Below are 26,874 nucleotides of genomic sequence, written 5' to 3' on the forward strand. Positions count from 1 at the left end.
TCTGCAGAGAAGGGGGGAGGTGAGGAGGAGATGCAGAAGAGGGTGAGGAGGGAGAGAAAAGTGGAGCAGCGGAGTCTGTGTTGACGGACAAGGATCTGATGGAGGCAGAACCAGGCTGAGTACGACTTGGGTCGTTACAGTCCCGTGCTCCTGCAGCCCTCCAAACTCTCACTCGACACACATGTCGTTGATGCAGAAGAAGACCTCCAGCACCTCCAGCTCGCTCGCAGACATCTGCAGGTCACAGTTGAGTTCATGGGAAGTGAAAGTTGGAAATCTGGGAAAGCATGGAAATATGAAGTGGTCAGCTGTTTGTCATGTTACATTCTCTGTTGTCACCTCATTGCTGTAGTTGTCATTGCCTCCAAAGTCACCCCCAAAATTGCCCAGGGTTACTAGTTAAACATCTTCTACCCGGACCTGATCGACAAATGTTCCATGCCTCAGTACTTCCTTGAGCCGAGTCTGGACAACAAGGACATTAGCATTCTGCGTTTTCACGCCAGGCCGCCCTACGAGGACATTGTGTTTAAGATGGTCATCCATGAATGGGAGTGCTCACATCGACACGGCTTCTGCTGCCAGTTCTCCAAGGGAATCTTCAGCTGTGGTTTCATTTCAAGCGCTATTGCTACAGGAGATGAGAAGCTGATGCTCAAGACATCTGTACAAACAGTTATCTTGTACTTAAGTTTAAACTTCTATGTGAATACGTAAGTTACTTAAGATGCTTTCACATTGCAGTGAAGCATTTCATTGTTGAGTAAACAATAACCTTTACACCAGGTCTTTACTCATGGGAACAAATGTAATTTGAAAGATATGTGGATGAGGTTACCCTGTAATTAAAATGATAGTAAAGCAATTTTATATAACTGCATTCACTCTCCTCAAATTATTAGATTTTAATGGTTGTGTTTTTATTATTTTGCAACAATACAAATCTTTTTTAAACTTAAACATTTGATTTTCCTTACAAGTCACGTAGACTGAAAATAATGGTTCTGTACACAGAAGACATTACACAAACACATTCACAGTTTATTTTACAGTAAAAAAGTCTTACAAAATGTTAGAATTTAAAAAAATACATCGAGAGAGAGGTAAAAAAAAGTCCTGCGAATTTCATTGAGCTACTGCCCTGGAAACACAGTGCTGAATCTGGAGGCTTCAACAGCTACAGGTTTAAAAAAGGCACACATGTCAAAAGCTCAGTGTAGATGTCTAGATGTGCTTAAGGTGTTATCTGACATGGATTTTGATAGAAGCGTTTGTGGATCCTGTCTGGAAAGACGAGCACAGGCTCTAGTGCACAGAAACCTTCACAAAACCATTTAACACTAGCTTGAATAATCAAATAAATAATCAAATTAAATCAAATAATTTTTTTTATAAAAAAAGAAAGAACAGAACTGGTGGTCATTCTCATTCAATGTCTCCTCCAGAATACAGATTCATGAAGGAAATATGAATTATGCTGCCATCCCATGGATGGATAAAATCCTCTTCAGTAGTCCATATACAATCTTCAATACATCATCACATCTATTTTGGCCTTTGTTTTTACTTGGCAAACAATACACGGTGCTTAAACCAGTTTCACTGCTTTAGGGTTTTAAGCAATACTGAGGTCTACAAATAACATGAAATAATAAAGTGTAATAAAACGTTTTTAAATCTCCAATAAGTTTAGATTGTGTAATGTGAGCTTTGAAATTGGATTATTTTGGATTTGTCTGCAAAATAAAAAATAAACTTCATTGGAGCAATTTGTCTCCATTATGCTGGTTTGTCATATCAGGGGATTCAGCTATTCTGTTGATTGTTATTTCTGTTGATCTTTCTTGAACAATTTGCAGTGGCTCCTGACAGACACACACTCTGTGGACTTTCCTCAGCTTTTTCCAAGCATCTCTGGACAGCAAAATGCCCTTTGTAGAAGTTCCATACCACAAGAGCTAATAATATCAGTGTCGGTATAATGACCAGGATCTTGAGGGCCAAGAGAGATTTCTGCTGGTCCTGGATCTGCGGCTGAACCAAAGGATGCTCCATGAAGTCCCCCAGCCTCAGCTCATATGTAGCATTTCGGATGACATAGTCTTTACCATTGGAGGACTCTACAGAGGTGCAGGTGTAGAATCCGGCGTCGCTGTCCGAGGCATTGAGGATCAACAGGTTGTTGTGATGAATGTTGTATTTGTTGGAGTTTTGAATTGTGTGATTGTTTACGCTCCACTGCACTCGGGCCAGGTTTGATCCTGGCTGGCACAGCAACCTGACCTCGTTACCAGGATAGAAGGTTTTAATGATCATAGTACTTTCTGTAACACAAAAACAACAGTCTTTGAGAATCTAATTGACTTTCAGTGACAACTCACAATGGACTCACAAAACCGTTTCCGCTGTATATTGACCCATACAAGACACGTTTATCAGTAAACACTGTACTATCTGAACTAGTGGATGTAAAAGGCCACCTGTTCACATACCGACTGCAGGACAACGTGTAGCATTTCCATCTCTCAGACTCTGAACCACCTCACTGCAGGAGAAAAAATAGATGAACATGACTGAAAATTCAATATATCTAACATTCCCTCTCTAGAGTAGAGTCTAGAGTCTCTAGAGCAGTCAATTCAATATTTTAGACCACAGATATGTTTGATTCTTGATTCTGATTGGTCAGAAGGTGATTAAGTAAAATCTTTCTAACAAGGACTTACAGTAGATCTAGCTGGAAGGCACAACAGATTTATATTAATGTGTTCATTTTAATACGCTACTGTTAGCTCCAGATAATCTAGGTCAATAAAGAGTAAAAAATACTGTAAAGTACTTTGATGAATAGATTTATAATGTGTTTTAATTTAATAAAAAAAATAATAATTTAAGTTAATACTTAAAAGTAATTAATAATTACTAAATAATTATTGTCTTTTTGCCCGTTTCCTACAACAGCACACCACATCATGATTTTTCCTTCCTTGCTGAGTACCTGTGTGTATCTGGATGAATGTTGTTTATAGCAATGCAGCGTTCAGCGCTGAGGTCCCAGCCACAGTACGGGTCTCTGGCCAGCACACAGTCCATACAGGAAGCGTAATGGTCACATGTACTAAGTGGCATCTGCACCGTTGCTTCCTCGGAGCCTGCATACAGCTGACCCTGAAACAATATGTACAGCAGTTATTAAAAAGATGGACAAACTATAACAGAATCAAACTAAAACTGAATTACAAGTAGGAATAATAATATATCAGATGAGTAGGATAGCCATGATGGGAAAGTCATTAAGTATTATTTTATTTTAGTTCTACTCATGCGAATGAGTAGAACTAAAAAAGAAGTGTTAGATTTGCATGTTCCCTAAAATGTGTTAAAAGCAGTAGGAAATTTTTATTTCTAAAATATTTTGTAAAATTATCAAAAGAATAAAAACAATTCACTCAATGAAAATGCATTTATCATTCTCCCTAAATAAATAGATAACTATTTCTTCACCTTTATAAATCAATTAAATCGTGTAATGTCAAACACGACGTTCCAATTAAAAAAAAAACGAAACCTTTCCTTGATTCTTATACATGAGTCTGAATGATTTTCATTAATGTCACTAATGCTAATGGCAAGTATTGATACTGTCACATTTTGCTTTAGTTTTTATCTTGTGACAAAAGCCAATAACTAACCCATCAGCTCCATATACTACATACTACAATACAAAAAGAAGAGCAGCTACACATTTTCCATAGCACAGAGGCATTAGCAGCCTAGCTAATAACTTGTAAACAACATATTTGGCTTCAACTTCAAGAGCTACGACAAATATTTGCTAACTGAATTTAAATAAACTGGCGAAACATCAGTAGAACTTCACTAAATGGCTTGAATGTTTCTAACATGCCATGCTGATCAGTCACAGCTGCTAGCTGAAAAGGTTACTGAAAAAATGGGTCTGAGTGATGTGAAAAACTGGCGGCTATCATACTGGGCAAACTTGTTTCGAAAAATCTCTTGGGAAACATAGATCTCCCACAACAGTAGCAGTTAGCTGCAAAATGTTTGACAAAATTAGCTTAGAGATAACTGATAAACTAGCTTACCTATCACTAGAGGAAAGATTAGGGAAAATATCCCCACAGATATAGAATAGGAATAATTAGGAAATGTTAGAGAAAAGTCACAACTAATGATAATAGTTAATGATTAAGGCAAGGTGAGGCAGAAGGCAACCTGACAATATCTATAATATCTATGTCAACATCTATATCTATCAATCGGCCATAAGGAATGGAACCACTTTAAACAAAACCCGGCCCAAAACCAGCAAAGCAGTTTAGGGTTCAATTCTGGAACTGCAATCAAAAAATATATATATATATATCCTATAATCTTTTGGTGTAGCACCAGGGAGAAAAAAAAATCTACAAATGTAAATGTGCTCTGTGGCTTACAAGGGTGACGGAGAGCCGCAATATCTTTACTGGCTCGGACTGCTTAAAGAGCTGCACCTCCTCTATTATCACCATCTTTCCGTCATAGTTGACTGCTTTCAGCACTGAACCGCTTGCTGTTACAAAGATTGTACAGTTGATTGAACACTAACACATACATGCATAAGTCTGTATAATGATGTAAACTGTACACTAAATATTTATCTACCTGTGCCAATAAACATGACCTGATGGCTGCTCCCATCCAGGGCAGTAGTGCTGGCCACCACTATACGAGTAAACACAGCTCCTTTCTTCACCAGTAGGGGCTGCTCAGAAGGCTTCACTGCCTGATCCATCAGTTGGTTGTCTCGGATGAACTGAAGGGTTTTATCAGGGAGGTCCAAAGAGTTTGAAATCCCTTTCTCCCTTGTTTTACTGTTAATACACTACACACACACATACACACAGACACACACACACACAGAGAGAGAGAGAGCAACACAAAGCGAATAATTAACTACTGCATACAGTAGGTGGCGTTTTTTGAGAAAAAATATACCAATTCAGACGTCAAAACCTATGCACATCACTACGTAAGTTATTAGTCAGGAAATGATAACAGAGCATCAGTAGTAACTGGGACCATAGTTTCCTTGGATCTGGAACTACTATGGCCAATAAAAATTGAGCATTCATTTGCCATTCATAATTCTGTCTATTATTCTGACTTAATTAATTCATTTTTCCATCGCTGTAGCTAACAAATAACAATGATTGTTGTAGAATGTTGGTAAATGTTGAACTCACAGCTCCGGGACGAGGGTCAGGCACAGGTCCACTGTATGTCACCCATTTTCGAAATAAAGTATTACTGTTTAGCGATTTGAACTGGCCTTTAGAGAACACATGCCTGATGTCTTGTATACTGTACGCACACACTGCTGAGTACTCCGGCATTTCCCTGTCAGTAAAATCACAGCTATGAAACAAGTGTCATAAATCGGTGGTTAAAAAAAACTATGTCTAATTAATGTTTGAATATGCTTCAATTGTGATACATTTCTGCACATTTTTTGTTTTTAACTGGATATCACAGTCTTACTCATATGCAAGTAAGAAGAAAAAACAGGAAGAAACATATTTTTAAGCATTTCCTTGTTTACATTGATTTATAGGTTTTGACTATAGGTAATTTTTGAGTACACCTTATAGCATCATGTAACCTCCTACAATTTATTAATTTCATATCAGAGTAAAAATAAAAATAAAGTAATAATATAATTATTAATAATATAAATAATTTAAAAAAAAAGTTTTTTAAAAAAATGTTTCTGAGGCAGTTGTATCCATGATTAAATTTGATTCAGGTTTTCATGTGAGTGTGTAGTACTAAATAATAATTCTCATACTATAATAATGCATATTATTAAATAGTATATTCAATATAAAGACAGCAAGGTGGTGCAGCATTGCCACGTCATACCACCAGGGTCCCCAGGTTGATCCTGTGCATTTGTGTGGAGATTTTCTCCATAAGTTCTCTCCATGTTCCTGTTTCCATCCATAAACATGCAGCACTTGGATGGGCTGCACTTAATTGCCCGAAGGTGTGAATACGTGTGTAAATGTACGTTTGTATGGTGCTCTTTGGTGTATGGGTACATTATGTATCCTTTATTACATTATTACTTTATTACATATGTAATGTCTGAATCAGAAATAAAAGGCTAGTGAGATTTAAAATGCTTTATAATGGGAACACATTGCAAATACATCCATCATTTATAGCGCTTACCCTACAACCTATCCCTATGAAATTTAGAGATACTATCCAGCAGCCTACAAGACTACAGGAGAAAACCAGAGTACCTGAAGGATATCCCAAAAGCACAGGGAGAACATGGAAGCTCCCTTTACACAGGGCAGCGGAGGGAAACAAAGATCAAACATTTGAGGTGTGAGGCAAGCATGCTAACCATTAAACCACTGTGCCAATCAAACTAATACCATAATGTTTAATTCTGAAGTTAATGGCAAACAATTATTGACTATAAATACCAGTGAGTTGTTAAACTAAAGCCTGTTAGGTTTCCCATTTGACCTAACCATATTGATCTTCACATGCCTTTGAGCTCAGGCTGATCTAACAAAAATGGTAATGTTTAAGTCCTCTACCTTAAGGTTTGACTGTATTGTTGGTCTGGTATTCAACCACAATCCTGATTACATTCAAAATCACAACTTTCCTTCTTCACTGCAGTTATTTAAACATATTCTGCTGGCATTGTTGAACTGAACATTACTCACCCCTGAGGAGTGAAGACACCGTAGAACATACAGTTTGTCCAGGTGTCTGGGCAGAAGAGGAACACATCCTGTATGAGAAGTGGTAGTCTGGTTTGAAGGACAGGACAGTCCAGGTGAGTCTTTAGAAATGATGTCCACTTCTTCTGCAATGTCCGCTGTCCTCCCACATCCCCCTAAGCAAGGAGAGATCAGAGAGTATGAGAACAATGCTGCAGAAAATGACATCTTAGCAAGTGACAATAGTTATATTTATTTACTAATTAACATCCAACCAAATATTTTTTGGTAAAAGTATTGTTCTATAAGCAGATATCTCTCATTTTAAGCATTTATTACTTAAGCAAAAATAAATAAATAAATAAATAAATAAACTGCAAATAGGAAAATGGTTTTCTATTCATGTATAAAAGCATCAAATGCAGGGTGATTAATCTTATAATATTTGATTTATAATTTTTTTCTTGATGATTAGCTAATCTTGTGCATTTCTTTATTAACATCTGGTTTGTTAAGTACTGATGCAGAATTAGGAAGCATGTGCTTATATTTCCACACCCAGATATTTTATCATCACCTGACATTCTTTGTTTGAACAAAGAAGTGGTGAGGACCACACAACCATTATTTAGGTCCTGATGAATAAAAACATAGAAATGTAGAATGGTGTACTGTAATATCAGCAACATCCTTTTATAAGGAAGAGTACCTTACAAACGCGAGCCACCCTTGACACCTCCATCTTACTGTAGGCATCGTACTCCACAGCTCTTTCATTAAAGAAAAGGTAAATCTTGTCATCATCCCCCTCTGGGTTGTCATCTCCCTCAGCCACATGTTTCATGCCAATGAAATTGGGCTCTGAAATAACAAAACTAATCAGTGACTCTAAACTACTCAATCACATGATCCAAGAATTAAAGAAAGTTACGAGATGTAAAGCTGAGTTTTAAATTATATATGAATCCAGAAGACTCATCTTAGTCCCTTACTTAGTGTAATAAAATTTACATTCTTACCATTAAGCCATGAAGTCATGTAATCAGTTCTTATGGTGCCATTTAAGTTGCGCAGCACAATTGGTTCTGAGCCAAAGAAATTCGAAGATGTAGCAGAGTACAGCTGTCCATCTAAACGACAATCAGAATTATATTATTAAAGCATAATGACGGGCTCATTGGGTTACTTTCATTTAAATAATTCAGAACATCATAAAAGTTATCATTAGTAGCAGCTGTGACTAAAGAATTAACCTTTGAAAAGAATCTAATGTATGAACTAAATACTTTTAATCACTCACTAACTAAACATTGTGCTCTTTGGTCTGTTACGTCATGGAGCAGTTTGCCTTAAGAGAGATGAAGCACCTACCGACAAATTCAGAGGCACATCTCTGGAAAGGATCAAATGGACACTTTCCTTTCCCATCTTGTTGTTTACCTTCGAGAGTCAGCTTGCCGTCTTTATAAGACTGGAAGACAGAACACAGCTACATGAAATGTCTACATGGTGTGATATAATACAACAAAACATGCACACAGGCTGAAACTCACGTTAACAAATGTCTACAATATCATAGCAAGGACATTTTACAGTAAAACATGTGGAGGAATTTTTACTCACCATAATATCACAGGTTGGATTAAAAGCATTGGTACCACAAACGAACATGGTGTCGTTCGACATTTTATGAAGGATCCGGATGTAGTTATGACACTCAGTCTGGAAAGGAAAATTACAGGGAATACAGAGTCCAAGGAAATTATTAGGAAGCGAATCAGAAAGAGACAGAAAAGAAGATCTGTTAACAGAACAACACAAGACAGAAGAATAATGGGGAATAATTTCATAGGCTACGTGAGGATTCAAATAGGATAAGTTGCAGATCAGGGCTTTGTATAATAGAATACCTGTTTTAAATTTAAGACTTGAATTTTAAAGCCTAGTTCCTACCAAAGTGAAAGAGCAAAGGAGGAAATCATGTTTAAGTAATTAATTTCAGTTCCACTGAAAGATATCCCACTTCTCTTTACGTGTAAAGCCTTTTTGGCGAGCAGAAGGAAACATGATTATCAAAATCAACTTTATAAAGTAGGTTCGCAACCGGAAGCGGAACTGGAACCGGAATATACATATTTAGTAGTAGTAGTAGTAGCCTTTATTGTCACTGGTCACAGGTACCAGCGAAATTAGCCATCAACCTGCCCATACATACATTACATACAATATGACAAGGGGGGGACAGGACAGGAAGACAGGGGATTGAAAAGAAATACAGCATAACATGAGGGAAGGGAGGAGAAAAAAAAAACAACCCCCAGACTATGCTCCGGTGGGGAGTACAGTGTGGGAACAGGAAAAAAACACCTCAGCAACATAAGCACATAAACAGTACGCCATAAACACATGACTTGCAACAGGGGAGGGGAGTGGGGGGTGGAGGTAATCCAGCACAGGCAAGCAGCCATCAGGTCCTGCGGCCTTTATCTTCGGCGCTGGTCACAGACCCGCTTGTCAGACTGGCGGTACAAAGCGGCGAAGGCGTGGGATGGGGGGTGGGGGGGTGAGTGCATATCTTTATATGTGTAAATATTTATATATTTAATAGTGATAACAGTATATTATTGGTTGTAAAAATATTTTGTTTCTGATTTTTGGCTGTTTTCCAGAATTCAGTCACAGCATCGTCCAGTCAATTTCCTCTTAAACGCAGCATCAACATCATTAAACTCAAACTGGAGTTTCTACAAGAACAATACTGTTAGGAGGTTTGTCCATGAGCCAAGATAAAGCTTCAACCTCATTCAAGCACCAAGCTTTAGTGTAACCCAATGAGTTGTCTAGAGTACATAAAGACACAGAATGGTCACACACAAAAGTCCCCTCACCGGTGTTTTCCCTTTGTCGGCACAATTGCGCTGCATCTCTGAAGTTACCACCCACTTATCCTACAAAAAAAATAGAATATATTCTTCACTGATCTCGAATTAAATAAGTACAGTGCAGGTGGAAAAAATTCACAACAAAAATAATTACAAAATATATTATTATTGTTGTTGTGATTATGTAGCATTCATTATCTAAATTATTATTATTATTATTATTATTATTATTATTATTATTTTGTTATTAATAAATTATTTAATTTGAATTAAAGTACTTTACCGTGTACAAGTTTAAATAATGCATTCAAAAATAAAATTGTGAAACAAATAATCACAGTGACAAAAAAGAACATTTAAACAATCAAATATATAGAAATAAAATGAAATTTATTTATTTATTAATTATTCAAATGAAATCTTTTTCCTGACCATAGCCTTCTTGTGTGTGATGTTGTTGAGGTCCAGGGCAAAGATGGCCTCTCGAGCTCCCAGGATGAGCACACCCTCATCTTCCATCAGGAGCATGGTGGTGTAATTCCACACTCCCTCCTCTTGAAAGACATGACCTCTGTTACCTAGCAACAACAGAATAGGCTTTTAGTGTCCACTGTGTTGGAGTAGTTATAAGACCTTTGGTGCTCATAATAAAGAAAAGTACAAAGAAGTGAAGTAGAAGAAAGACTTAACACAACTGTAACTTTTGACCTCAGTAACTCAGTAATGCTTTGTGTTTTTTGTATTTGCAATATTGATATTATAAAGGCTGCAATGTTCCAATGCCCTAAAATGATCTATTTCTATTATTTTTTATGTATGTATTTATTTTACATACTGTGGGGATCTTTTATATTAACCTGTGAGCAATTGTAACAGCAGTAAGAAATTAAATCAGTACTTTTTAACCATTCAGCTGCAACAACACATCAAAGTGATTTTAATATATTGCAAGGCTTATCACAGTAACATTAAACAGCAATGCTGTGCAGCCAAGTCACAAACTATATATATTTAAGAAAAAAATACAAAAAACAAAACAAAAAAAGCAACAAAAACAGCTCACTTACCCAGAGTAACTGTTTTCCTTGGTGTGCTGTTCAATGGCCAAACCTGGCCCGAAGTCAATACAGCTGGAACCCAAAAAGACAGGACAAGGAAGAACAGCATGTCCTAAAGCAAAAAGTCTCTGCTACAGTCTTAGTCTCTCAATACCTGCGAGAGAGAGAGAGAGAGAGAGAGAGAGCGAGAGAGAGAGAGGGAGAGAGGGAACGTGGCTTCTGAAAGCTTCCAATTTTGTTGTAGAAATATTGAGAAAAATCTGTCATTCACACTGGACTCAGTTGATAAAATTGTTCATTTTAAGATAATTTCATCAAGAACAGCGTAGATCACACTCTACATTATTATAGAGAAAAAAGTCACAGTTTCCTGTCTTAACATTACAGTAAAACAAAGAGTAAAACTTATGAAAACATATTCATGAAAGACAAAAAACACTTTATATCATATACCAGTTGTTCAAATGAAGAACTGAATATAAGATAATAATATAAGAATCTCATTTTAAAGGTCATGGATTAGATCTGTATTCGATGCAGCACTGAGAATAACTGAAGCAAAACCCACATCCTTCCTCATAACAGTATCGACTGCCGACTTTCAAGCGAAGTTGAAAATTTATCACACGCATTATGTCATTAAATGCCATTACCATTAGTTTATTTTCCCATTTGCAAATATACGATCCACAACACATAACACCACAGGGCATGTGCACCTCATGCAGTGAAGTTTAAAAAATTTGACAACTTTTTGAACATAACAGAATTTCTGCATTAATTACACTTATAACACAGTGCTGTTACAGGCCTGAATGTGCTTGGTGTTGTTTATTATCTATAACAGCAGCTACAGGGAAAACAATTGTTGATGATTTTATCAATTGTACAAACGTGCAAGTTTAAATATGTTATCATGTCTGTAGTAGACGTTATAGTAGAAGTCACAGTGACCTTTATGGAAGACGCTCCATATGATTAAATACTACTACCAACAATAATAAACAGATTTAAACATGTTCTTTTATAAAGTAGAATTGGTAATTGTGCTTTGTTTAAGATATGTATTTAATATTTAGGAATATTAAAATTTCCCAGTGTTAGCAATTTCTTTTTTTAATGATCAGATGTAAAGCTGTTGCTTTGTTGTTGTCTACAACAAGATGCATTTTTTTCCCACTTAGTAACAGGAAGGTGAAGGAATGATAGTTATAAGGTAAGTGCTAAGTTTGACTTGTTTCAGTTATTCCAACAAATATTAACAGATAAAACCTATGACATGTCATTCTTAAACAAGGAAAATTTGTTAAAAAAATATCTAACAGACGTGGAATTCGAGTAATACAGCATGTACTGTCATTTAAAAAATATTAATCTTGCAGTAACTAATTTTGTTTGACATCCTTCAGATAAAAATCTATAGTGCGTCTAAAGAGGTTTTATGTATTCAATAAAGACATAAAGGTAGCTAGCCAGCTCACTACCTAAACCTATATTACATATATATTAATTTATAAGAACATCAGCCCCTTTTTTGACTTTTTAATCCCGTCTCCTGACACATGAGAGAGCTAATTTATGTCTGTTGATTACTCAAACCAGGTGTTCATCATGACGGAAGAGAAAAGTGCACAGAGGAACTAAAAAGACGTTGTGCACCCTACTGTATTTGAATGTTAAGAAAGTCTGTATGGAGAGAATCATTTCAGTCTACAGACACTGACTAATAAATAAACTTTAGTACTTAAAATGTAACTTTGCCATTGAGCAATGCTGCTTGGAGACCAGTAAGTACAGATGAGCTGAACATGCCTGTGCCCAGGCTGAGGTGATGGGCCAAAACCTGTCACATTGCAGAAAATGTTTTTGCATAGTTCAAGCTCACGTACCCTAAACCACATGCATGCATTCAAAAAAAAAAAAAAAAACAATAATACAAAACAAAAAACCATTTAATGGCAGCCTGGTAATCTTAAGCAAAAACAGAACAACTCATCAGCCCCTTACCCTTTACCCATCAGCCCCCTTTTGAAATTTCCAGAACTATAAATATTCTCTGCATTTGAAAACAGATTACGGAGAGTGGTGGTAATTGCTCTGAATTCCACTTGATCTGAAATGCAATCATTTTGGTCAGAGCTTGCAAACCTGACCAAACTCTACATTGTCAGGTTTGACAGGTTAATACTAAAATGCACAAAAAAGAGAAAAAAAGGCAATCAGCCGGTAAGTCTTTCTAAAACTAAAGCAAACAAACAGGGAATAAAAACATTGCCAGACATATTTTCAAACAGCGTCTATATTTTCAATAACAGCATTTAAAATTCTGTGGAGAAATTAAACAAAAATGCTATGTTTGCCATAGCATGCCAACTGTTAAGACCGTTGGTGGGAGAATCATGCTAATCAGTCAGCTTTGCTGCTATAATGTTATGGTCAGTTTTGGTTAATGATATGAAGGCTACATCACTTCATATCATTATACAGATATTCAGCACAATTCTGTCTGGCTCAAGCTGAAACGGAGATGCATTTAAAAAATAACAATAATAACAATAATGCAATCAATACAATTTTTCAACAAATCTTTCCCATTTGATTTCAGTACAAATTTGACAATTCAGATAAGGGACTTACCTTTTGTAAGCCACTCTCAGTCTCTTTGCAGCCTGATCTGACAGATGCTCCTCCTGTCCCTTAAGCAAAACAAGCAAATCTGTAAGTATTTAAAGGAGAGGCAAAATGTTCCAAGGCAGTGTGGATAAACTGTTGTCTCTTCTCCAAGTCAGTGTGAGTTGAGTTCATGGAGTAGACTCCATTGTTGCTTTAGAAGTCAAACTCCTAAAGTCATGCTGTGAGGTGTGAAAGAGCTACAGTTAGATTCCTCTTTCTGTGGTGCTAAGAAAGAAGGACATGCCATTACAGGCTACACACACACACACAAATCACTGTAGGAGGGAGAAAGGAAGGAAAGAAACAAGAGCAAGAGGTATATTTTATACAAGCAGCCAGCACTTCACACACTAGCTGCTTATATAAAAGTGAACATTTACTTCCTGCTTAGAGGTGTGCATTCAAATCCTTATGAAATGCATGAAGTTCTTATTTTTGTGTTACAGGAAGGGTGGAACAGATCGTACGCAACATACTTGTGACAAGTCTTGGCAAGTACAAGTGAGTTTAACAGCTCAGAGAGGTGTCTTATTTCTCCCTTCACTTGTCACACACAAATTTCAAAACACCTCATTTCCTCATAGCTCAAATCTTTGAAGAAATAAGCATGTCAAGACATTGGAACAGCAGAACCTTGAGTTTACTGTAAGCTGTCTGAAAATTCAAGATCAATGCTGATATGAAATCATTGTCAGATGTCAACAGAAATCTAAGTTCATAGATTTCTGTTGACATCTGACAATGATTTCATATCATATCAGTATCTTTTAAGAGATACTGTTAAGTATTTGCAATTGTTTAATCAAATCTGTGAAAATTTTAGCGTCGTGATCTTTATCATAGACATTCACGGGCTCCATCTAGTGGCCACTTTGTATAACAGTCGATCTGGACACAATAGGACATGTATTGTTAGTTGCTTACACTGGGTCCGAATAGAATGTGGTTGTCAGCTGAGCTTTTTTTTTTTTTTTTTTTTAAACAAACAATTAAAAAACAGCATACAAATGTTTGTACTCAATCTTTCTTATTAGTTTATGTGTGAAAATTTTCGGTGCATTTTGTAGAACACCACAGAAAACCGGAAAGAGTAAAAGCTGTTTGGAAAGTAGCAAAAGAAAATGTTGTAATGAAACATTTTGCCCAGAAGAGGGCAGTGTATGACATCATTCAGTGTTCAAACAGGTCTGTAAATAAGAATGGCTAAAGACAGTTATGAAATAGGAATAAATCTTAGAACTAAATGAATCCAAAAAGAAGGACAGAATCTAGAGATGGACCTCTAATTTAATAATTACATCGCAATCAGAACAGGAGATGCAAAACTTTTGACATCTCATCATATTATATCTGGAAATCTTAACATACACTTTTGATCCTTGCAATAACAAAAGAAAATCTGAAGATAAATGAAAAATTAAAATATATATATTTTACAACAGCAGCTCTGACAGTAGTTATAGTCGTAAAAAAAAAAAAAGCAAGTAAATTTTTATTCATATTTATATTAATGCACTCGTTTGAATGCGTTATTGTTTCTATGGTCACGGCTCACTAAACGACCGAATGTATGACCGAGGCTCCTCACTATGGGGCAGTGAATGAATATGTATATGTTGTCTGTATATGTTTATCATCTAAATGATACCTGATGATATTGAATATTGAATGTGTCGATAAATGCTTAAAAGTATGACATAATGCGCTTTAATTAATAAATCAAACCATTAACAAGATGCTGTGGTTTAAGAGGAATAAAACTCTTCAGGATGTTCAGTTATGAAAAACTCATCAACTTCACCAGCCCACTGTTTATTTACTTACTGAGTATTTACTTACAAATTTAGTATTACTTACAAAACAAATTATTTTAGCCTAATAAAAAAATTTAATTCCATTCAATATAAATATATTAGCAGGACAGGAAAGTATAAGGCACACAGGGTATCAAATATATTGAAAAATCGTCCCTTTAATTCCAATAAATAGGAGAAAAATTAACAGTGATACACACAAAATCTGTGTACAAACAGTAGCACCATGCAATGATCATTACACAAACTAGTAATGATGATCAGTCTAGTATTCAATCTGGAACACAAAAAAAACCCAAACAAACAAAAAAAACACCCCACTATTGTACAGAAACACAGAACACACTGTTCTGAGCAGTAACTTACACATCAGACACTTCATCACTGCTATTATTTTGTACTAACACAAGCATAAGCTTTAAAGATGAACTTACCTGCTGCAGCCCCTGACAAAATGCTTTGAATGAAAATTTGAATGAAAATGACAGGAGAACATGACAAGAACGTTCATGGCAGTTTAGAGGAGCTGCTCTTCAGTGTATTTAGTACTGTGGAGCTGCAGCTTCGAAATGCTGATTCTTGGCTCAGACTGATCTGTGCCTGTGCTCAAACCACACTGTCCTTCCCAAGGCAGAAGCGTTTACTAGATCTTTTTGCTCAGCTTGAATAATGATGCACCATGGAAATAATAAGACTGAATATCTGGGAGCGTTGACTGTCATCACAAAGGCACTGGCAGAATCAGACAGTCAGGGGACGAGGCCATGCTGCTGATTGGCTGAGGAGAAGCAGGAAGTCAGTCCTGGCTGGTGCGTCTCTTCTCCAGCTTCTGTTTGAGCTCTTCTGTGAAAGCTGCTGGAATATTAGTTGAGTCAGACTCAAATTTCTTTAGACAGCATTGCAATGGTTTAATCACTGTAACTACTTTAACAACACCGACAGGCGTTAAAAAATACAGTCAATAAATAATGAACCTAGAATGTTACACTGCTACAGATGGCAAAAACTGTGTATAACCAAAAAGAGGCAGTATCAAATGTTTGTTGATAAATTTAATGCTTCTGTTTTTGACATTTATTTCCCTGCAATGCTTAAAGCTTCCTCGTTTTTAATCCTGAAATATTGTAATTATTGTTATTACATTTGTAGTGGGGATCCATATAAAGCAGCACTGACACTGAAACTAGGATTTTTGTCTTATTAATTAAAAAATCATAAAAATAAAAGAAAGATCTATGTGCACACACTCACTTTGTGTTAGTGGTGAGGGCGAGGGAGAGAGCACCAGACGTCTCATAGGGCTGGATGGTGAACCTGGGGGGCTTAGTGATCTTTGAGATGGACTAGGAGATTTAGAGTGAGATCTCAACGTCCATCTCTCTGGCCCTGCTTGAAACAAAACGCACACACACACACACACACACACCCCAGAGAAAAATGGCATCAATGAATTCTGGAGATTAATTTTGAGGTTAAAATCCTGAGGTGGTATTTTACCTTTTGGAGGCAGTGAGGGTCTTCTAGAGAAAGTGCCAGTTGGTGCACAGTGTAGCATCCGCTCTCCGTTCTCATCGTTGGACGAAATGTATGCTGGAAAAATAACGAGGAATTTTCAGCTTTCAAAACAAGAAACCCAGCGCTGAGCCGAGGACGTCGGCAAGACTTCCTCACTGGATCTGAATGTGTCGTGTTTACATAGTTCTCATCAGGATTCTGTTCCTGCATGTTCATGTTTGTTAATGTTTGCTACTTGTGTGTGTGTGTGTGTGTGTGCGCGCATGTTTGCATGCCAGACATACTGATATTCTCTTCATAAGGCTCCTCCAGTAGAAAAGGCTGAAGCGTCCCAGCTGTTTTCTCCACTAGTGCGTTAATAACATCATGAAGGGTGGGACACGGGATCTACACACACACACACACACACAGACTTATCTGCATTCCCTCCTGTCTCAACACTGCACATTCTTTATCATCATCATCATCTATGGATTCATTCCCACATACCGGGTTTTCCACGTCGATGATGTAACCTCCCTGAGGCTTCTGGGTAACCCGATAGTGTCTGAACACCGAGCTGTGGAACGTTCAGAAAGCAGTAATGTGAGTGTAACTGTTAAGGTAATTAAGTTAAGGAGAGTAAGACAGAACATAAAACAACATGAGAGAGATCCTGAAGTGGTAAAGATGCTGTGAGGAAACGTCTTGGGGTAAAAATAAAAATGCAGTGTATGGTATAGAGAGATAGTGATGAGGGTGTTTTAATCCTTTATTCTAATAGCATACCCATTGAGATCCTGTCGTGTGGTCACTGCGAGTGACGTGCCGTCTCTGCCCGGTCTTAGCAGCATGTTCCCGCAGTCTGGGTGACGCTCTAACAGAACCTCAGCTTCTGTACGTGAGACAGGTCTGAAACAGCTGCCCAAGAAAACACACACACAAACACACACTCTTAATACACAACAGGCATGTGGTTATGAAACAAATCATCAAACACCCCTAACATCTGAAAGTCTTTAATTCTTCTTCTATATTCGTTTTTTTTTTAATATAAATTATAAAAACAAGTTCTTGCTTAAATTGCCATCCATCCATCCATCCATCCATCTTAAGCTGAGAATTTTCCAATAGCTTTTAAAAGTGTTTCCTTCTTTTTCTATGTTTTTTTGGTCTATTAAACAATGGCAGGTTGCACTTGTATGTTATGTTATGAAGCACTGACACTAGGACTAATTTCGTAAGGATTAAATAAATGCCTTCTTGCTCAAATCACCACCATAACCTTGCCAGCAAAGTTGTACTGTAAAATACTGTCTGGTGAATTAACACCTTCTGACCAATCAGAAATGAGGAGCATTGTGCTGTTAGCTGAAAGAACGTCTTTTCGTATCTCATGCCTTGAAATGGAAGAAAAAGTGGAAGCTAGTTTCAAAAATCAATGTCTGCTTCCTCTTTATAACAGCTGTCTTGTTCCTCTTATTTCCTGATATTGATCTAGTGAATCTAAAGGACAAAGACGTTCTACAGAGAATTTACAAGCTGCAATTAAGAGAATATCAGGTACAAAGTTCCACATTTTACAATTACCTTTAAGGTTCCTGTTACTATAGCTACTCTTTTATTGTTTCTTTGAACCATGAATATACAAACGAGCCAGCATCTCTGGATGAAGAAATACTTACGCAGGAATCTCTCCTACCAGAGGGAGAGACAGGGGTGAGGAGGGAGCTCTCGAGAGAGATCGAGCTCTTCTTCTCTGTCTCTCTTTCTCCACCACTTCCTTCAGCATTTGCAGTTGGCCGGGCAGCAGAGTGAGAGTAGTGGGCACTGCCAGCTGACGAGCACATGAAGGAAATCATTTACTGATATATTAATACACACACGGTCACTTATTCATTTACTTCGTTCCTTTATCAGCACTGATAATGTTGGCGTTTGTGAACTGGGGATTAAAACTGAAACAAAGGCAGTGAGGTCAAAATAAAGAATATTGCAGAGTTCCCACTCTTTTTCAGAGATCATTTTCCAGGACATTTCAAATTTAGCAAAAAAAGACAAGGCTCACAGCTTCACGGCCTAAAGTAATATGTTCTTCTCTCCAGAAGTCTTAAAAACAACGTACACTTTATGGCTATTACTTAACTATACTTTTAAAGACAATTTGTCATGTGAATGAAATTTCAACATTTATAAAATAAAAAGACCGCACATATTAATACCCTTTCCTTTCTCAGGCCAATGCCGTCATGCTTTAGTTTGCTGTGCATTCCCCTTGCACATCATATTCAGATCAACAAGGTTAATATAACCTGGTTACCCGTCACCATTTGCTGAAAACATTCGAGCACTTAAACCGTTCCTAGCACCTGAAACCGCCAACACAAGACAGCATCATCCGTCACAGCGAGATTAAACAGCATAACAAAAAACCCGTCAAAACTCAACGTTCCTGAACAGAGCACTTTCTGTTACTAACGTTAATTGTTTCGACCAGTTGTAAACTGTTCTTTAAATGATCAAGATAAAAATAATAATTTTCCAGGACAACAATATTTTTTCCAGGACAATTTATATTTTCTTTCATTTTCCATGTGTTTTCCAGGACTGGAACATTGGTCATTAATTTTCCAGGATTTCCAGGACACGTGGGAACCCTGTATTGGCTTTAATTCAAGGGTATTGATATCCACATTTGTGAGGAATATAGAAATCACAAACGATTCTTTTCTCTTAACCTTCATTTCAATAGCATTCAAATCAAATCAAATAAAATTTTATTTGTCACATACACATACATACAGGGTACGATATGCAGTGACATGCTTTATGCAACTGTCCGGTATAAGAATAAAGAATATAAAAAAAAAGTATAAAAAAGCAAAAAATAAAATGAGAATAAAATAATAAGAAAGTATAAACTATAAAAGAAAACTATATAAAAGCTATATAAAAATATGAAATATATGGAGAACATGAAGAAATAATGTATATAGATATACATAAATATACATATACATTCCACCCATTCGTGGAATATTGTGTAAAGTTAACTTTAATCATTTTTATTTGAACACTTTTTTTTACCAGATGCAAAAAAAAGTGCTTATGTTCATGTTCAATGTTATGGAAGTATTTCTGGTTTTATATTTAGTCTACTAAGGGATAATAAATAAAAAATAAATAAAAAATGGTTACCTTTTTTCCACACAAAATGGTTAACTCCTTTAATAAATTGTGATATCAAACCCATGTCTGCGTTCTGAGAAGCCCAAAGTGTTTGTTGGATGACCTCAAGCAGAAATATTAGACTCTTATAAACATCAACAACGTGCTGAATAAATTTTAAAATCATTTGTTTGTTTAGACTGAACATTTTATTAGTTGTTCTAGTAAAAAAGAATTTGTAAAATATGCATTTTTTATGATTTTAGCAACAGAATGTTTGCTGTATGACCAGAAGTTTCTACTGATTGTCACTGTTGCTTGTTATCCTCCATAATCCCACTGCAAATGACTATTTTCAATCAAACAACAAATTACAAACAGTCAGAAAGTTTAGCCTTAATAGAAAAGGAAAAACGAAATGTCAAAAAAAAAAAAGAGGTTTTACCAGGCAAGATGATTTGTAAGTAAACTGAAAAATAGTTCATGCGATTCACAGAAATGCTGTTGCACCCTGAACATCATCTGCACAAAGGTTAGCCTGGATCATGCTAACGCACGAAGAAACTGTGGACACAATCCGAGGAATATGGCGTCTGTGTAGCCGCTAGTGGAACTAGAAGAATTAGATGTCTTTTTTAAGGACATGTTAGGCTGCAAGCTTCAAAAGGTAACATGAGCAGTGTGTGATATCTAAAGAATCAAACAAGCCTCAAGGCTGTGCTGTAAATGTGGAATTTCCCCGGGACAAAAACGGGATTGTTCTTCACAAGTCAATCAGCTGACTGGAACGCAACTGACGACACAGATGACTTCACTCCAAGTAAGACTGAACGGCTAGAACAGGCAGGAAGTTTGTTTATTTATTTATTTATGCCTGGTAGATCGTCACCACAGGAATCTTGCATATTTTGTACCTCATTGTTATGCTCATCAAATAATGACCAGAATTTTTTTTAACTGTTGGAGAACAGAGCAAATCAATGTGTTAATGTTCAAACACATTTATAACCCAAAGCAACCGCAAGTCACGACTTAAAAAGGACCACTTTTACCCCATACCTTTACCGGTACATTAGCATTGCACCAATTTTTTTCACCATTAACTGATTTTTGATCAGTATAAACATTGTTTTATCATCGCAAGTCTGATTTAAAATGAGTCAGGACACTATGGCTTTCAGTGTGAGAGAACTGGTTTTCTCTCTGCTGGATAACCGTATACAGAATCTTAGTGGAAAATAACACCGATAAATAAATCCTTAGGGTCAAGCACTTCGAGCATAAATGGCAGCAGAAATGGGTTTAATATAAATATTTACTATGAAAATGGAAAATTTTTGTTTGTTTTTTTTTTTTTGGGGGGGGGGGGGGGTGGTTGAACTTTTCAATGAATATTTTGCCCTAGTAGGCTAGACAAAAACAACTACTACCACTGTGGAGTGTGACAAGACAAAGAATTTCATGTACAACATGGAAACAACAAAAGGAAATTCCATTTTTTTTGGCTTCTGAAAGAAAGAAACAAACGAAAAACAGTTAACTCTTTCTTCTTCTACTTTTGGCTTTTTCCGGTTAGGCGTCACCACAGCGAATCATCCGTTTCCACCTAACCCTATCCTCAGCATCCTCTACTCTCGCACCAATTACCTTCATGTCCTCATTTAACACACCCATATATTTCCTCTTTGTCCTTCCTCTTGACCTCTTACCTGGCAGCTCCATCTCCAGCATCCTTCTACAAATATAACCATCTCCCTCCTCCGTACTGTACATGTCCAAACCATCTCAATCTAGCCTCTATGACCTTGTCCCCAAAACAGCCAACCTGAGCTGTCCCTCTGATGTACTCGTTCCTAATCCTGTCCATCCTCATCACTCCTAAAGAGAACCTCAACATCCTCATCTCTGCTACCTCCATCTCTGCCTCATGTCTTTTCCTCACTGCTACAGTCTCTAACCCATACAGCAGATCTGCCCTCACTACTGTCTTTCCTTTAATTCTTTAATTCTGACACTCTTCTGCCACACAACATAACATCTTATCATTAATGGAATTATGTTATGCTCTATATGATTTCTTGGGGGGGGGGGGGAATCATTTCTTGATTAATACATTAAAACAATTACTAATAACGATAAAGATCGGATGCTTATCTGATCACCTCTGATCTTAGAGTGCAGAGTTTTTGCTCTGCAGAATTCACTGGAATGTTGTGTGATGTTTTTGTTGTTGTTTATGTTTTAGAATGTTGCACTCACATCCACTACAGAGTACAGGAAGCCTTTCCACAGCTCTCGTGCCTCCAAGTTAGGAGCCTGAAAAAGGAAAAAACGGTGAGAGGGAAAAATCATCTAATTGTTTAGTCACTGAGAATTTTCCATAATTGAAGAACAGAAATCTGTGCAAATATGTGACTGTCCCCGTGATTAATTTAGACAACATTCACCTCACTGTCTGTTGCAGTAAAATGAGACGGTCACGTGACTTGTTTGAGACAAAGACAGACCCTAAAGCAGTCATCTGACCGGGATTTGGCATACAGAGGTGAATAGCATGAAAAACTTTAGATCAAATTCCAAATCTCACAGAACATTTTCCAGGAAGCAGATCATCAGGAAGTTGTTGGATGAATAATATATTGCATATTAAGGTCATTCATAACAAATAGACTCTCAAATCTGATAACTGCAGGTCTAGCTATATTGCTGAACATATTAATGCACTTGTTCGAAGACATTTTCGTTTCTATAGTAACACCACACGGGCTTGTTGGTTTATAATGGATGGATTAAATGAAATTCTTTTTCCAGAGGTTGTTGTGATGAAGCTTTCGGTGTGAATATGTTTTGGAAAGTGTCTCTCACATTGCTACTGGATGTGACAAAATTGACAAAACTTGAACTTTATACAAATACGGAGTAACTTTATTTAGCAAGTAGCAATGGGAGGAAAGACAAAGACCGTACTGTACATGTGATTTGTAGTAAAAAGCACATGCTGCTTCAGCTACATCTCATGCGATAGGAATTTTTTAGAAGATTTCATTTCAGCAGCAGGGAATCTGATGTGGAATGCTAGATATACTGATGCACTGATAAACGCTATCACTATGGCAACCAGTAGAAGGAATATTTACTGGAGACTAGCTTAGATAAAATCACTGTGTGAAGGGAGCTTTAACTTGCACGTAATATGCTCATCGGTTAATATGAGGCCTTACAGTTAATACCCGTTAGTCTTCCAAATTTCACAATAAAATCTTTCACAATTTTAATGAAACACAAAAGCTTAACCAACTATGACTAATCATTGCAGGGATGGGTCATTATATTTTCAAGTAATTCACAGTATGTACAGACAAATATATTAGAATGTAGTCTTTAAATATTTGGCTTCATGTAAACTCACAGTTAGCTTGATCTCTCCATCCTTCATGCGTAAATTCATTCTAGCTGCTTCCAGATTCCTGTCTCGACTGCAGTCATCAATCAGAGACACAAACCCACTCAGGTCCAGTTTCTCCACATACTGTATAGAGACAGACACAAACACACACACACACCCCGAAAATCATTTCCAAAAGGAAAATCCGTACATCTCTTTTAATCTTATATCAACCAAAAATTTTGCACCCCCCAGTTTCTGAGTGAAAAGGTGCCTCCCTATTTACAAACAAATCAGTAACCTATAAAGAAAAGAAAACTGATAATGATTTCTGATAATAACAATAATATTGATTGATTACATTCAGATGTATATTGCTTGACAAAATCTCAATTTTCTCAACAATCCTCATATTTTTTCATCAAACTTACTGTACTGCTTACATGTGTGTCTTTCGCGTTGTTGAAGAAGTATAAAGTGTTGCCACACAAGCATGTCCATAGTCTCCGGGACACCTGTATAATAAGAGAAAGAACTGTGGTATGAATAATACTCTATATCTCATAAGTGCATTTGGGCAAAGACTAATTTGGACTCTTACCGATTAAACAGGTGGAGTTGAATAACATGACTAATAAACCGATGATTGTTTTACCTGTGAGTCTGTGCTGAAAACTTACTGAATTTATTGAGTATTTTAATGAACTGCTTACATCTTGAGCATAAACATCTTCTTGTGTCATGTACAGTAACCATTCCCACTTTCCAAATATATGACATGTATTTGTTGTTTAGAAAAACTTTGATAGAAAATACTGATTATACATCCTGAACACAATCATAAATATCAGTTTTGAATAATAATAATAATAATAATAATAATAATAATAATAATAATCCAGACTCTACAAATACAATCTATTTTTTTCAAAAACAACAGATTTAACAGTAAATCCGTATTTTCACAACTTGGAAGGCTTATCATCATTATCATCATCATCATCATCATCATTATAATAATAACTCATGACACAATTGGTAAAGCAATGTACTGTCATTTCTTAGCTTACAGATTCACTCCTCTTAATTCTTTTTGGATTGTTTTGCCAAATCCAGAGCTCTGGGGCAGCTTAGAGCCCCCAAGGGCAACATGGAGCACAGCTGTCTCTCTCTCTCATACACACACACACACACATTCCCAATCTATACATTTAAATCCACCCCCAACAACCCTCTTCACACACCCACTGCACCTGAACCCCCAAGATATTTGTTTTCCAATCTGTCTAGCTTTCTTTGTCCCTGAATTTTCTATTAATTTTACTTAAGAGCCAGCTGATACCTTAAACATTAACACAGTCCTAAATCACATTATACTACACACCATGAAGCAGACAGGAAGCGATACACCAACAATCTGCGTGTGTGTGTGTGTGAGATTGAATTACAAAATTATATATGCCAAAATCCCATTAAACACCATTGATAAGATTTAAAATAGATATTAATACAAGTTTAAATATATATATTCTTTTTTTACCTTCCTGTTAGAGACCGTATTGCATTTAATATGGCACTGCAGTCACACACACGAAAACTTATATCTGGCACAGTATATCTGGCCTTGTTTTAGGAAGTCACAGTAAATTCATACTGCAAGTAGAAATGATATTATTCCAGTTTAATAATTATAAGCGAGACATAAACCAGGAAAAAGTTATGTTTTGTTTTAAATGCTGTTATAATTTTACTGATAAGTTTTAGATGGTTTTACAGTTTTTTTGGTTTTTGTTTTTTTTTTTAAATCAAAAGATCTTCATGCACATGAACTACTTTATACACCACATAATCTATAAAAAACAAACATGAAACCTGTCTTCCAAATCAGTACAATTTCATTCTATGATGTGTTTTGGGTTTTCCTGATTTAGTTAGACAATTCATTGATTTATTCATCCATGTACATTTATGTGTTTTGATTTTGGAGAATCTAGTCGTACAAACACATGACACACTTATAATACACCAGTCTAACCAATTTGGCTCTTGGTGGGTGTGTGCGCGAGCGTGCGCGTGCTTTAGTTCCTTAATTAACGCGGGAGTGCAAGATTAATTGGCATATTAGATGCGTTTAATTAACACTGGGTTCATAATTGAAATGTGTGGAAGTGTAAGCCGCAATAAGGTGTGTCCATGCACTGCAACATTTAATGCACACACGGTAAAAATGTTAGTTAATAAATAAATAAATAAATAAATAAATAAATAAATAAATAAATAAATAAGAAATGTCCAAACCCGCAACCACACACAATAACAATGTTAAAAAAAAGACCCCTGTGTTAATCATGACAATCGCACCGCTTATATGCGGTTTCTCGTGCCTCCATTCAACCAGGGCACAAAAATAAGTTCTTTTTCTTGCTGTACAATCCTTTAAACCCAGGATCCTTTTTTTTTTTTTTTTATACATAAGATCAATTTAATCAGGGAGCCTGTCACTGTGCCACACACACACACACACACGGGTGGTTTATTAGGACTTTTCCCCCAAAACAGGGAGCCTGTCAATCTGCTTCGCCTTGCCTACACGCACACAAACACATATGCACACACAAACACATACAGTATGCACACACACAAACACATATGCACACACATAAACACATACAGTATGCACACACAAACACATATGCACACACATAAACACATACAGTATGCACACACACAAACACATATGCACACAATACACAGCTGAGACGTATGTAATAAAGCCGGTGGGCGCGTCTTCACTGCAAGCCTGGAAGAGCCGCCTTTAACCCGACATGATAAGCAGCACTCACAATGCTTACCTTCTCTTTAGCTCCTCGTTTCTCAAGATATCCCTCATAATAGCATGGGGGGAGCTGAGCTCGGCTTGCCCCGGTCCGCTGCTTCACCGGTGCCGCCGCCATGGCCGTAGCCAGCACGGGATGTGACTGGACCGGCAGCGGGGGACAAAGCGCAGTTCACTGATATGGAAAGCCAAAAGGATCAACGCAGAATCTGAGTCGCTAAGCAGGCGTGCCAAAATTCTAGCCTCCTCCACCGCAGAAGCAGAGAGGAATCGGACCTGATCCAACTCCACCTACTGTGGGTGGAGTCGAGAAAACGTCTAGGGGATGTAGACTGGATAGGTGCACCTTGTGGGTTTTGGTTATGGTTGTATGAGGGAAAAATGAGTATAGAATCAATGGCCATTTTATTAGAAACATGCTCTAATCAGTCAATCATGTGGCAGCAGCCAATACAAACAATCATGCAGATACTGGTCAAAAGCTTCAGATAATGCAAACATCGATAATCAGAATGGGGAAATTAATTCTTCTTGGGGGAAGCATGTAACTGGAGCTATAGAAAGTTTACTAACCGAGTGCACCTCAGAGTGGTATGATAACTGCATAATCCAGAAACACAAATTGTATACAGTATATAACTGTGAACATGACAAATAAAAGCTTCACTCTTGAATCTTGCTATCAGTTGCACCACTAAATTATTTAATACATTTTTTAATAAATCATCATTTATTGACAGTAATGAGTAATGTGTAGGTTGACTGTGGTCAGTTGTGTGCACACATTTTGAAAATTATTGCAAGTAAGTATTGCAACCTGG

General features: G+C 36.8%; 1 protein-coding gene and 1 pseudogene across 3 annotated transcripts; both read right to left on the reverse strand.

The window, feature by feature from the left end:
* Positions 1 to 1,020: 1,020 nt before the first annotated feature.
* LOC132846373 (semaphorin-4E-like) lies at positions 1,021 to 13,810 on the reverse strand (annotated as a pseudogene).
* A 1,498-nt stretch (positions 13,811 to 15,308) lies between these two features.
* Positions 15,309 to 26,270, reverse strand: stap2a (signal transducing adaptor family member 2a). 3 transcript variants are annotated; one of them, XM_060871057.1, is made up of 11 exons: positions 26,070 to 26,270; positions 23,661 to 23,732; positions 23,242 to 23,361; positions 22,092 to 22,148; positions 18,350 to 18,501; positions 17,454 to 17,585; positions 17,175 to 17,244; positions 16,970 to 17,072; positions 16,668 to 16,760; positions 16,422 to 16,559; positions 15,309 to 16,022 (listed from the first exon to the last, which is right to left on the reverse strand). In XM_060871057.1, exons 1-11 carry the CDS (start codon positions 26,169 to 26,171, stop codon positions 15,967 to 15,969), a joined length of 1,095 nt encoding a protein of 364 aa, XP_060727040.1. In that variant the 5' UTR covers positions 26,172 to 26,270; the 3' UTR covers positions 15,309 to 15,966. The 3 variants fall into 3 exon arrangements, with proteins under 3 accessions (XP_060727040.1, XP_060727022.1, XP_060727032.1); XM_060871039.1 differs by having other exon boundaries at positions 15,309 to 16,025; XM_060871049.1 differs by having other exon boundaries at positions 15,309 to 16,025; positions 16,422 to 16,556; positions 26,070 to 26,269.
* Positions 26,271 to 26,874: the final 604 nt, after the last annotated feature.

This window comes from Tachysurus vachellii, chromosome 1 (assembly GCF_030014155.1).
Source record: "Tachysurus vachellii isolate PV-2020 chromosome 1, HZAU_Pvac_v1, whole genome shotgun sequence".
NCBI classification, from domain to species: domain Eukaryota; kingdom Metazoa; phylum Chordata; class Actinopteri; order Siluriformes; family Bagridae; genus Tachysurus; species Tachysurus vachellii.

Bases quoted from the DNA above. Each gene is read 5' to 3' on its own strand.
- stap2a (XM_060871039.1), bottom strand. From the start codon at position 26,171: ATGGCGGCGGCACCGGTGAAGCAGCGGACCGGGGCAAGCCGAGCTCAG. The intron at 23,733-26,069 runs GTAAGCATTGTG...CTTATTATACAG, and splicing joins AACGAGGAGCTAAAGAGAAG to GTGTCCCGGAGACTATGGAC. The intron at 16,026-16,421 runs GTGAGTGTGTGC...CTAATATTCCAG, and splicing joins GCCCTCACCACTAACACAAA to CAGCTTTCACAGAAGAGCTC.